Source organism: Trichechus manatus, unplaced genomic scaffold (genome assembly GCF_000243295.1).
Source record: "Trichechus manatus latirostris isolate Lorelei unplaced genomic scaffold, TriManLat1.0 scaffold00064, whole genome shotgun sequence".
NCBI classification, from domain to species: domain Eukaryota; kingdom Metazoa; phylum Chordata; class Mammalia; order Sirenia; family Trichechidae; genus Trichechus; species Trichechus manatus.
In genome coordinates, this window is record NW_004444000.1 from 7,011,888 (window position 1) to 7,024,898 (window position 13,011).

The 13,011-nt window shown below is 39.3% G+C and overlaps 1 protein-coding gene across 7 annotated transcripts in view; it reads left to right on the forward strand.

Moving 5' to 3' along the window:
• The window catches only part of ZBTB44 (zinc finger and BTB domain containing 44), an 88,232-nt gene that overhangs the window by 52,344 nt on the left and 22,877 nt on the right, over positions 1-13,011 (forward strand). For 3 of the 7 annotated variants that reach the window (XM_023734056.1, XM_004379320.2, XM_023734054.1), the window contains exon 2: positions 11,070-12,143. In XM_023734056.1, the coding sequence (XP_023589824.1) occupies positions 11,126-12,143 (1,018 nt within the window). In that variant the 5' untranslated portion in view covers positions 11,070-11,125. Of the gene's footprint in view, positions 1-1,869; positions 2,418-5,642; positions 7,843-7,872; positions 12,144-13,011 lie in introns of those variants that run through there. The other 4 variants (XM_023734052.1, XM_023734057.1, XM_023734053.1 and 1 more) reach the window with 3 other exon arrangements.

The window sequence follows — 13,011 nt, forward strand, 5'->3', positions numbered from 1 at the left end:
GTCTCCTTACTGTTAAAATGTTGTTGTTTGCCCCATAGTAGAACTGCCCCATACGGTTTCCTAGGCTGAAATCTTTACAGGAGCAAATCGCCAGGTCTCTTCTCCTGCGGAGTGGCTGGTGGATTTGAACAGCCCACCTTTCGGTTAACAGCCGAGTGCTTAAGCACTGCACCACTAGGGCTCCTTACTGGTATAATAAACCCATTCATTGCCTTTGAATCAATTCCGAGTGACCCTATAGGACAGGGCATAACTGCCTCACAGGGTTTCCTAGGCTATAATCTTTACGGGAGCAGATCACCAGGTCTTTTCTTTTGTGGAGCTGCTGGTGGGTTTGAGCCGCCAACCTTTCGGTTAACAGCCAAGTGCTTAAGCAGTACGCCACCAGGGTTCCTTTTTGTTACAATACCAAACCATAAAACCAAACCCATTGGTGTGGAGTCAATTCCAACTCATAGCAACCCTATAGTAGCCACCCTCATATCTGCTCTACATATTGCCACCAGGGTAATCTTTTTAAATGTAGATCTGACTCTGCCACTCCCCAGTGACTACTCATTCTTACTGAATAAGATCCTCGGTCCTTAGCATGTCAGAAACATGGATGGCCTTGAACAAATTAATTTTATGAGCTTTCGTTTCCTCATCTATAAAATGAGGGTACAGTTGTCCCTCCGTATCCACGGGGGATTGGTTCCAGGACGCCCATGGATCAAAATTCACCGATGCTCAAGTGGCCTATATAATATGGCATAGTGTTTGCATATAACCTACACACATCCTACCGTATACTTTTAATCATCTTTACTTATTAATATCATATGCAAGCAAAATTTTGCTGAAGATCATTCAAAAGTGGCTGTAGCAGTATATCAACAGGGAACTGCCTGAAATTCAAGCTGGATTTAGAAGAGGACGTGGAACCAGGGCTATCATTGCTGATGTCAGATGGATCCTGGCTGAAAACAGAGAACATGAAAAAGATGTTTACCTGTGTTTTACTGACTATGCTAAGGCATTCGATTGTGTGGATCATAACAAATTATGGATAACATTGCGGAGAATGGGAATTCCGGAACACTTAATTGTGCTCATGAGGAACCTGTACGTAAATCAAGAGGCAGTTGTTCGAATAGAACAAGGGGATACTGCATGGTTTTTAAAGGAAGGGTGTGTGTTAGGGTTGTATCCTTTCACCAGACCTATTCAGTAAGTATGCTGAGCAGATAATCTGAGAAGCTGGACTCTATGAAGAAGAACACAGCATCAGGATTGGAGGAAGACTCATAAACAGCCTGCGTCATGCAGATGACACAACTTTGCTTGCTGAAAGTGAAGAGGACTTGAAGCACTTACTGATGAAGATCAAAGACCACAGCCTTCAGTATGGATTATACCTCAACGTAAAGAAAACAAAAATCGTCACAACTGGACCAATAAGAAACATCATCATAAAGGGAGAAAAGATGGAAGTTGTCAAGGATTTCATTTTACTTGGATCCACAATCAACACCCATGGAAGCAGCAGTCAAGAAATCAAAAGATGTGTTACACTGGGCAAATCTTCTGCAAAAGACCTCTGTAAAGTGTTGAAGAGCAAAGATGTCACCTTGAGGACTAAGATGCACCTGACCCAAGCCATAGTGTTTTCAGTTGCCTCATATGCACGCGAAAGCTGGACCATGAATAAGGAAGACTGAAGAATAGTTGATGCCTTTGAATTGTGGTGTTGGCGAAGGATATTGAATATACCATGGACCGCCAAAAGAACGAACAAATCTGTCTTGGTAAAAGTACAACCAGAATGCTCCTTAGAAGCAAGGATGTCTCACATACTTTGGACATCAACCATCAGGAGGGATCAGTCCGTGGAGAAGGACATCATGCTTGGTGAAGTAGAGAGTCGTCGAAGAAGAGGAAGACCCACAATGAGGGTCAATGAGTGGCTGCAGCATTTTACTCAGCATAATGTTTTCAAGGTCTATCCATGTCATGATATGTATCATAGCATAGCAACAATTGTGAGGATGGCGCAGGACAGGGCAGTGTTTCATTCTGTTGTACACAGGGTCACTATGAGTCTGAACAGACTTGAAGGCACCTAACAACAACAACATGATTACTTATAATGCCTAATACAATCTTAAGTGCTGTGTAAATAGTTGTTATAGTAGTTTTGTTTTTTGGAATTGTCTGGAATTTTTTTTCCGAATATTTTTGATCCACATTTGGTTGAATCCACAGATACGGAACCCATGGATACGGACAGCTGACTGTATTTATTGTCTACCACATGTGAAATAACATCTGAAGCTCCTGGTGTTAACATCTGTTACATCTGGCACAGTCAGCTAGTACAGACAACTTCATACATAAATTTCCACCTGGATACTCCTCTTAGAGGCATCTTAAACTCAGTATGTCCCTCTCTTTACCCTTTTCTGTCCTTCTTGGTTTTAATTAGAATATAGGATGGCAATGAATTGATCTCAGTTTACAGTTTTAACGTAGTTAAAACCTTGTTAGTATAATTTGAAAGTTAACATCCAGTCTTGAGATAAGGCTGAATATTTAAACATGTAAATTCTTATTAAATATTAAGTTTTTAATACTAATCCTCTTAAATCACTTTCAAGGTTAACAGTTTTTCATTACTTTCTACTTAAAATCATTTTAGGCAGCCATCTCACTTTATATGCTAAGAGCTACTTCATTTTAATTTCAAGTCCTCTGATAATTTTTAATCAACTAATCTTTTAATTTGGTAAAGATACATGTAACAAAACATTTGCTGTTTCAACAGTCTTCACATGTTCAGTGACATATTCATCATGCTGTTCAACCATCACCCCTATCCATTCCCAAATTATACCATCATCTTAACAGAAGTTCAGTATCCCCTGAGTATTGAGTCTTTTCCCTCCCCGCCCACCCGTGGTAACCACTAATAAACTTTAATCCCTATACATTTACTTATTCGGGATACTTCACATAAGTGGGATGATACAATATTTGTCCTTCTGTGACTTATTTTACTCAGTATAATGTTTTCAGAGTTCATCCATGTCATCATATGTATCAGGACTTCATTTCTCTTTATGGCTGAGTAGTATTCCGTTGTGTAGCTATACCACATTTTGTTTATCCATTCATCTGTTGATCGACATTTAGGCTGTTTCCATTTTTTGGCTATTGTGAATAGTACTGCAGTGAAGATAGGTGTACATGTGCCTCTTTGCATTTCTGCTTTAAATTCTTTTGGGTATATACCTAGGAATGAAATTGTTGGGTCATATAGTAATTCTATGTTTAACTTTTCGAGGAACCACCAAATTGTTTTCCACAGTGGCTGTACCATTTTATAATCCTACCAGCAGTGGATAAGGGTTCCTATTTCTCCACATCCTCTCCAACACCTGTTGTTTTCTGTTTTGTTTTGTTTTTTTTTTAAATCATAGTGATCTAGTGGGTGTAAAGTGATACCTCATTGTGGTTTTGATTTGCATTTCCCTAATCACTAGGGATGATGTTGAGCATCTTTTCATGTGCCTGTTAGCCATTAGTATATCCTCTTCACTGAAATGTCTATTCAAGTCCTTTGCCCATTTTTTGATTGGGTTGTTTGTCTTGTGGTTTGTTGTTAGTTGCCACTGAGTCAGTTCCAACTCATGACGACCCCCTGTGTGCAGAGTAGAACTGCTCCATAGGGTTTTCAAGGCTGTGACCTTTCAGATGCAGATTGCTAGACCTGTCTTCCCTCTGGGTTGGTTGAACCACCAAGTTTTCAGCTAGTAGTAAGTGCTTAACTGTTTGCACCACCTAGGGACTCCTTGTTAAGTTGAGAGAGTTGTTTATATAGTCTAAGTATTATAGGTTGTCTCTTTATTTTTTTGATAAAGTCCTTTGATAATGCACAAAAGTTTAATTTTTTTTTTTATTTTATGTTTTATTGTACTTCAGGTGAAGGCTTACAGAACAAATAGTTTCTCATGAAACAGTAGTACACATATTGTTTTATGACATTGGTTAACAACCCCACAACATATTAACCCTCTAAATTCTCAACCTTTTTTTTCTTTTGGTGAAAATATACAAAGATACACCGTTTCAAAAATTTCTACGTACACAGTTCAGTGACATTGACTACGCTCTTCCAATTGTGCTGTTATTCTCACTTAAGATGAAGGCTTACAGAACAAAATAGTTTCTCATTTAACAGTTACTACAAATGTTGCCCTATGACAATGGTTAACAATCTCACAACACATCAACAATATCCTTACTCAATCTTGGGTTCCCTATCACCAGCTTCCCTGTCCCCTTCCGCCTTCTGGCCCTTGTCACTGGACTCCTGTACCTCGTTAGTCTCATTTGGTTTTACGGGGCTGTCCACTCCCAGGCTGAAGAGTGAACCTCGGAGGTAAAAAGTTTAATTTTTATAAAGCCTAATTTATCTGTTTTGTATTTTGTTGCTTGTACTTTTGGTGTCATATCTAAGAATCCATTCTCAAAAATTAGGTCTCAGCCAGACTTACTGGCCTGACAGAGACTGGAGAAACCCCGAGAGTATGGCCCCCGCATACCTTTTTAGCTCAGTAATGAAGTCACTCCTTAGGTTCACCCTTCAGCCAAAGATTAGACAGGCTGTCTTAGTCATCTAGTGCTGCTATAACAGAAATACCACAAGCGGAAGGCTTTAACAAAGAGAAATTTATTTCTTCACAGTAAGGTTGGCTGAAAGTCCGAATTCACGAGGTCACCTCCAGGGGAAGTCTTTCTCTCTCTGTTGGCCTTCTCATCAGTGTTCCCCTGGACTAGGAGCTTCTCTGCGTAGGAACCTCAGGTCCAAAGGATGCCCTCTGCTCCTGGTGCTTGTTTCTCGGTGGTATGAGGTCCCCAACTCTGCTTGCTTCCCTTTTACCTCTTGAGGCCACACCCCAGGGAAACTCCCTTTACACTGGCTCAGGGATGTGACCTGGGTAAAGGTGGTGTTACAATCCCACCCTAACCCTCTTTAACATAAAATTACAATCACAAAATGGAGGCCAACCACACAATTCTGGGAATCACGGCCCAGCCAAATTGATACACACGTTTTTTGGGGGATATAATTGAAACCATGACACAGGCCTATAAAACAAAATGAGACTAAAGGGGCACAACAGCCCGGAGGCAAGGACTAGAAGGCAGGAAGGGAAACACTAGGTCTTGAAACTTTACCCTTGTGTTTCTTTTGAAGGTTTTATGGTTTTAGTTCTTATATTTAGGTCATTGATCCATTTTGAGTTAATTTTTGTGAAGTATGAGATATTGGTCTTACTTCATTCTTTTGTATGTGGAGATCTAGTTGTCCCAGCACCATTTACTGAAGAGACTACTCTTTCCCATTTAATGGACTTCGCACCCTTGTCAAAAATCAGTGGACCCTGGATGTATAATTTTATTTCTGAACTCCCAGTTCTCTTCCATTGGTCTATTTGTATGTCTACCAGTACCAGTCTGTTTTAATTACTGTAGCTTTTAGCATGTTTTGAAATCAGGAAATGTGAATGGTCCTACTTTGTTCTTTTTTTTTTCAAGATTGTTTTGGGTATTTGGGACCCCTTGCAATTCCATATGAATTTGACAATTGGCTTTTCCATTTCTGGAATAAAAAAAAGGCTGCTGGAATTTTGATAGGGATTGTGTTGACTCTGTAGATCACTTCAGGTAGTACTGACATATTAACAGTATTAAGTTCATTCCATGAACTTTTTTTTTAAACTGCAAAGCAAAAGCATGATTTTTTTCCCCCTATAAAAACTTGCTGGCACCTGCAACTTTCATAAGCATGTATAATATTTCATCAGTTACTCGGAATAAAAGAAGTGGGAAGGAAACTGTTTCTGAACTACTGAACAATTCAAGTTGCAAAGTGTTACACAAATACCTTTTTATTAATTTTGAATGCTGCGTAAGTTCTAAATTAATAACGAGAATTAAGTAATATATTTTACTCAATGCAAATTTTAAATGAGCTCCAAATTAAATATATAATTATACACATACATACTCATCTACACATATGGCGAGAAATTAGATGTTTCTTTAACAGAATTATCTAATTTAGAAAATTTTAGGTTATATTTTCAGGGTTCTGAATTATCTGGTATCATGTATGACAGTTTTAAATCACAAAATTTCACCCCTTTCCCAAGTATTGCTGCATCATATAGCAGTATTTCTGAAATACATTTTTCCACGTAATTTTTTATCATAGAGTATATCATGGGACTAAGTTTCCACAGACACGTTAGAAGATGCATGTAATAAACAAAGTGTCATACAAGGTATTTCACCGTCTGATCTTAGTCTTCCTCTCCTCCCGTGCCTCCAGCTGTATCATACTTTGTATCACAGAAGTGTAACCATTATATTGAACAAGCCTGATTTGCAGGATAATCCATCTTTCTTTTTGTCTTTCGTTGTCCATTTACGGAGCCCTGGTGGGTCAGTGGTTAAGTGCCTGGCTGCTAACCAAAAGGCAGCGATTCAAAACCACTAGCTGCACCTTGGAAACCCTATGGGGCAGTTCTGCTCTGGCCTATAGGGTTGCTATGGGTTGGAATCACCTTGCTGGCTAGGGGTTTGGGTTTTTTTTTTTTCGTTTGTTCTTTTATATTTATTCTGAAAGGCTAGTTCTTCCCAGCTCCATGGAGGACAAGTCTTAATAACTTTTCTGATTATTTTCAGGAAAAAAAACCAATCTGTCCAAGAACTAATAAACTTCTTCAAACTAAAGCTTTTTCTTTTTTTCCCCCCTCAGGCCTATTACAGGCCTGCACTGGACGAGTAGGGTTTGGTTGCCTTCTTTTTTCTTTCTGTCTGTGTTACCCCACTCCTCCTCCTCATTTCCTGGCTGTGGATTGTGGACCCTCCAGAATTGGGAGAGGCGAGAGTTCAGTAAGAAGAAAAGGTCTTTAACGGTAGTAGTAGAGTAGTAACAGCAGCAACTAATGTGTTTATAGTGTGCTGGGCACTGTTCTGAGCACTGTATTAGGTCAGTTAAGTCTCAGAGCAACTTTCTGAAGTAGGCTCTGTTGTCTCTGTGATACTGCTGAAGAAACTGAGTTACAGAGACTTGAAATGACTGGCCTCCGGTCACACGGCTGTAAACGGCAGAACCAGCATGCAAACCCACCATTCGGGCTCTAGTCTGTTCTCTCAGCCACTCCACTACATTGCTTCTGTATACTGTTGGGAGATGGCAGACATGCTTCCTAGTCTTGGCCAGTGTTTAAAGCAGATTCGTGCCTTTCAGATTTTTTTCAAGTGTGGCACACGTTTTCCATAGATCTGAGGCTAAGGGCAAACACGCCTCAACCCCTTTCTCTTGCAGAGAGGAATAGGAAGAAGCAGGCTGGGGTTTGGAACTCACAACACACTAATCGTTCTCACCAAAACTCCTTTTCTAATCTTTAACTCTTCAAAGGTTGAAGGTGGGTGTGACTCAAGATTGAAAAACAGTTTTCCGCTATCTCCTTGCAAAAGTGGTCTTGCACATTACTTTGGGATGTAGTATCTGTTTGAAGTCCCTGGGTGGTGCAAACAGTTTAGTACTCGATTGACTGCTAGCCGAAAGGCTAGGGGTTTGAACCCATCCAGAGGCGCACACCTCAGAAGACAGGTCTGGCAGTCAGCTTTCCAAAGGTCACAGCCTGAAAACCCTATGGAGCTGTTCTACTGTGCACGCATGAACTCGACAGCAGCTAACAACAGCAACAACGTCTGTTGTCTGAGACCCCTACCCACACCGAAGTTAAATTGGTTCTGTTGTAACACACTGTTTCACATGTTGTCCAGGTAAGATGTTTAATTTCATGCCTTCACACCTTTGTTGGTGCAGGTGGTCCTTGGATTAAGACTGTGTCACTTGTCCTGAGGGTATGGTTCCTCCCTGAACCACATGATGCCAATCATACTAAGTACTCTTGATGACCAGGCTTTTAGAGCAGAGCTGATTTACTGGGATGCAGCAAATGCACAGAAGTATTTACATATATCCTTCCCATTTTGTTCCACTTCCTCTCCTTTCTATAATAAATAAATCAGCAAGTACCTTGTTTTGCTTAAACCAATCCTAGCTGCCTAGTGTCTCTTTGTGATTACTTGTCTTGGGGAAGGGTATATGGAGCAGATTTACATTTGAACATGTATCTCTGATTATGGTCAAGATAATTATTGCAATGGCTTACCTGACTATCTAGGCACAAGACTTTTATGCCTTTTATCTTTTCCATTGTGATATGAGACAGGGAACAGCTCCCGATTGACTCTTTTGTCTTCCCATAGTAGAATAGTCAGTGGTCCTTTTGTATTTATTTTGCTTGAAATCTTTAGGTTTTTTTTTCTTTTTCCCTTTATCTTTTCTTTATCCTTTTTCCCTTCCCGTATACATTTATCTGCATAGAACATTCTAAGGAATGATAATGTAATGAATTGTTCAGTGTTTGAACTGATACTGCCCACTGCATGCTCACATTTGGAATACCTTACAATTCCAGTTAACAATTTACCAGTAAAGTACGCACATTAAATAGGCACTCTAGGATCATGAGCCAATAGCATATAATCCCATTATATTCTGGAACTTTCTTGCATTTTCTCAGCCATCAAAATTCTGCATTAGCCCGTGTTTAAATAATACCTCCTCTGTGAAGACTGTTCACCTTGCACTATCAGAATTAGGCATTCCATTCTTTGCTTTCACATAGCACTTTGTTATAAACAGTCTCTGTACCGTACCTATTGTAGTCTTAGTTATGCACATATCTCTTCTACATAGGACTGTAAGCTTATTGAGGCCAGGGAAAATAATTTATTGGTACATATGTCCCTCCCTTCACATAATAAAGTGGCTCGCCTCTAGTAAGTCAATTATTGAATTAAATTTTAATTGATGTCAATAGAATGAATCAGCATATACAATAATATGACTGTCAAAATATCTGAATTAGTTTTACTGATGTTTGTGTCCAGAATAAGTGAGGTTATTATAGTAAAGCTGTTCTAACTGTAATTCTACCAAGGCTATGCTCAGCTGTAATTCTACCATACCTGTCATACTGTGTGCAGTTCTGGGACCCAGTCTTGAAGGAACATTGAAGAGTGGAGATTGTTGAGAGCAGAGCACTCTCTGGATAGCAAAGATGCTAATCAAATTTTAAGAGCACTTACAGGTACTAGGGATGTTTAGTTTAAAGAAGAGAAAATGGGGTGTGATAGCCATCTTTAGATTTTTGAAAGACTTTCAAGAGAAAAGAGAAAGTGGACTTACTCTGTGAGTCTAGAGTTCAAGCTAGAGCACCTGAACCCCAGGGATATGCATCAATATGGTGTTTTTAAAAATTAGTAAAAAGAAGAGAATACCTGTACTTCTCTGCCCTTCAGAGTTCATCACTGAAATCTCCCAAACCTTTTTCTGTGCCAGAAGTTCAGAATATTTTGATGGACAGTGAGTCCCTTGAATGTGATGAAAGCTGTCATAAATTCATGCAGACATTATACAGTTCCAGAAGGATCATGGATCCCTTAGGAAATCCATGAATCTTGGATTATGACTCCTGCTCTCTTGTTCTGTGGTCTGTGGTGTGTATGCAGACATACATATATATTTTTTATAAAGATGGGATTATAGTCTATATACGTTTTCATCACTTTTTTTCATTAAATACATAATAATAATAATAGCTACCACTATTGAATGTTTATTATATGCCAGTAATTGTGCATTGACTTAATACTCAAAACCAAACATTTTCCCATGTAAATGAAATAGTCATCATCTTCAACATCATTTTAAACTAGTGGCTGTATTTTTTAAGCATTTTAATTCTTATAAATCTAGTGATAATTTACAAAAAGTATTTTCCCCAAGTTTGCGTTAAAAAAGAAGTCCGTTTTGCTTTTGTTTTAGTATTAACTATCAAAAAAGAAAGAAGGTATTTATCTTAGATGAAATCATTGATGTGCATAGTTGTATGTTTCTACATTGGAATAGGTACTGTGATGTAAGAGTTAGAAGACCCAGCTTCTAGCTTTGGCTGTCTTTTATTAGTCACTTCTCTGAGCCTCAGTTTTCTTATTGTTATCATGGAAGTAATAGAAGCCACCTCAGCTTAACATAGAGGTTGTGAAAAGAAGTTGGGGAAAGAGTACTTTACAAACTCTAAAGCATTATTAGATTTACTAAATTGAAAGTATTTGAGAATTCAAGGCAAATTATCTTTTTTTTAAGGGCAAATTCAATCAGTTGATTGATTACTAAACATCATTTTTTGGTAAATTTACTCTCAGAGAGATTGTTGTTTTATTATACTAGCAGTACAAAAATAATAATAATTGCTATCACTAGTTGAGCATTTACAAAATGCCAGGTACTGTGCTAAGCATTTACTTAATTTTTAGATTTTACTATATTGTTTACTACATTTAATCATTGTAGCAATATTGGGGAAGTTGTTGAGGAAACGCAGGCATAGAGGTTAAGCAAAGAATCCAAGCCCTTCAGATTCTAAACCTTGGGTTCTCAACCACTGGTTTATATACTGAAGGAGGCAGTATGGCATCGAGCTTAAGAGGACAGGTTCTGGAGCCAGCCTGCCTAGATTTGAACCCTGGGTCCACCACTTAATAGCTGTTTGACTTCAGCAAGGTATTTAACCCTTTTCTGTCAAATGTGGATGATATGTACCTACCCAGCAGAGACAGTATGGTGATCAAATAAAGTATCAAATTTGAAGCATTTAGAACAGTGTTGGACACATAGAAAGCACTCTGTAATTTTCATTATTTACAAACTATTATTCAAAACTTTGCAACTTATTAGAAACATTAGCTCACAGATACCGCTAATTAAATAGATTGGGGGCAGGTAGGGAGAATGTATTTTAATATATTCCCTGCCTTGAACTTTCTACTACCATCTTTCAGCTTTTTTATTAGCACAGTGGCCACATGAAAATAATCTAAATCACTTTCTATTTCAACTACCAACCACCAATTAATGCTTTATTTTTTGTATTTTTTAGGGCATTTCTGATTCATTTGCATCATTGAAGAACATCTATAGAAGAGAGAGAAAAAGATGGGTGTGAAAACATTTACTCATAGTTCCTCTTCCCACAGCCAGGAAATGCTTGGAAAGCTAAATATGCTGCGAAATGATGGACATTTTTGTGATATCACTATACGTGTCCAGGACAAAATCTTCCGGGCACACAAGGTGGTACTAGCAGCTTGCAGTGATTTCTTTCGCACCAAACTTGTGGGCCAAGCAGAGGATGAGAACAAGAATGTGTTGGATTTACATCATGTTACAGTGACTGGCTTTATACCCCTTTTAGAATATGCTTACACCGCCACCCTGTCAATTAACACAGAAAATATTATTGATGTTCTAGCTGCAGCCAGCTATATGCAAATGTTTAGTGTTGCTAGCACCTGCTCAGAGTTCATGAAATCAAGCATTTTGTGGAATACACCCAACAGCCAACCAGAAAAGGGTCTAGATGCTGGACAAGAAAACAATTCTAACTGCAATTTTACTTCTCGAGATGGAAGCATTTCTCCAGTCTCTTCAGAGTGCAGTGTGGTAGAAAGAACCATTCCTGTTTGCCGAGAATCTCGGAGAAAGCGCAAAAGCTACATAGTTATGTCTCCTGAAAGTCCTGTAAAGTGTAGCACACAGACAAGTTCTCCCCAGGTATTGAATTCTTCAGCTTCCTACTCAGAAAGTAGAAATCAACCAGTTGACTCTTCTTTAGCCTTTCCTTGGACTTTTCCATTTGGAATTGATCGAAGGATTCAGCCTGAGAAGGTTAAGCAGGCAGAAAATACCCGGACTTTAGAATTACCTGGCCCATCTGAGACAGACAGAAGAGTGGCTGATTATGTCACTTGTGAGAGCACAAAAACTACTTTGCCTCTGGGAACCGAAGAAGATGTCCGGGTGAAAGTAGAAACTTTAAGTGATGAAGAGGCTCATGAGGAAGTGTCGCAGCCTGTCAGTGCATCTCAGAGTTCACTGAGTGATCAGCAGACGGTGCCAGGCAGTGAACAAGTCCAAGAGGACCTTCTGATTAGTCCACAGTCTTCCTCTATAGGTATAATGTCTTCTGTGTTTTTCGTGATGCTATAAAGTCAATTCAGCAAACATTTTTAAATGCCTATTAGATAAAAAAGTTTTGTATTGGGTCTTATAGGAACTATAAAGAAAAGTAAAACATAACTGGATTTTCTCTTATTTATTGTTGTAGTTAAACAAAGTTTACATTTCAAGTTAGTCTCCCATACAAAATTTTTTTACATCCATTGTTATGTGACCCTAATTGCTCACCCCATTCTGCGACAGCACACTCCTCCTTTCTGCCCCTGATTCCCCATGACCATTCAACCAGTTCCTAATCCTCTCTGCCTTCCCATCTCACCTCTGGACAGAAGCTGCCCCTTTGGTCTCTTGTATCTACTTGACTAAGAGGCACACTCTTGCCGAGTATCACTTTATGTGCCACAGTCCAGTCCAATCCTGGTCTGAAGAGTTGGCCTTGGAAATTGTTTTAGTTCTGGGCTGATAGAGAGTCCAGGGGCCATGCTTTCCAGGGTACCTTCAGTCTCAGACCATTAAGTCTGGTCTTCTTATTAGAATATGAGTTCTGCACCCCATCTTTCTGCTGTTCCATCAGGGACTGTCTCTTGTGTTCCCTGTCAGGACGGTCATTGGTGGTAGCCAGGCACCATCTAGTTCGTCTGGTCTCAGGCTGATGAAGTCTCTGGTTTATGTGGCCCATTCTGTCTCTTGGGCTAATACTTTCCTTGTGTCTTTGGAGTTCTTCTCCTTTACTCCAGGTGGTTGGGACCAATTGATGCGTCTTAGATGGCTGCTTGCAAGCTTTTAAGACCCCAGACGCCACTCACCAAAGTAGGATGCAGAACATTTTCTTAATAAGCTTTGTTATGCCAGTTGCCCTAGAT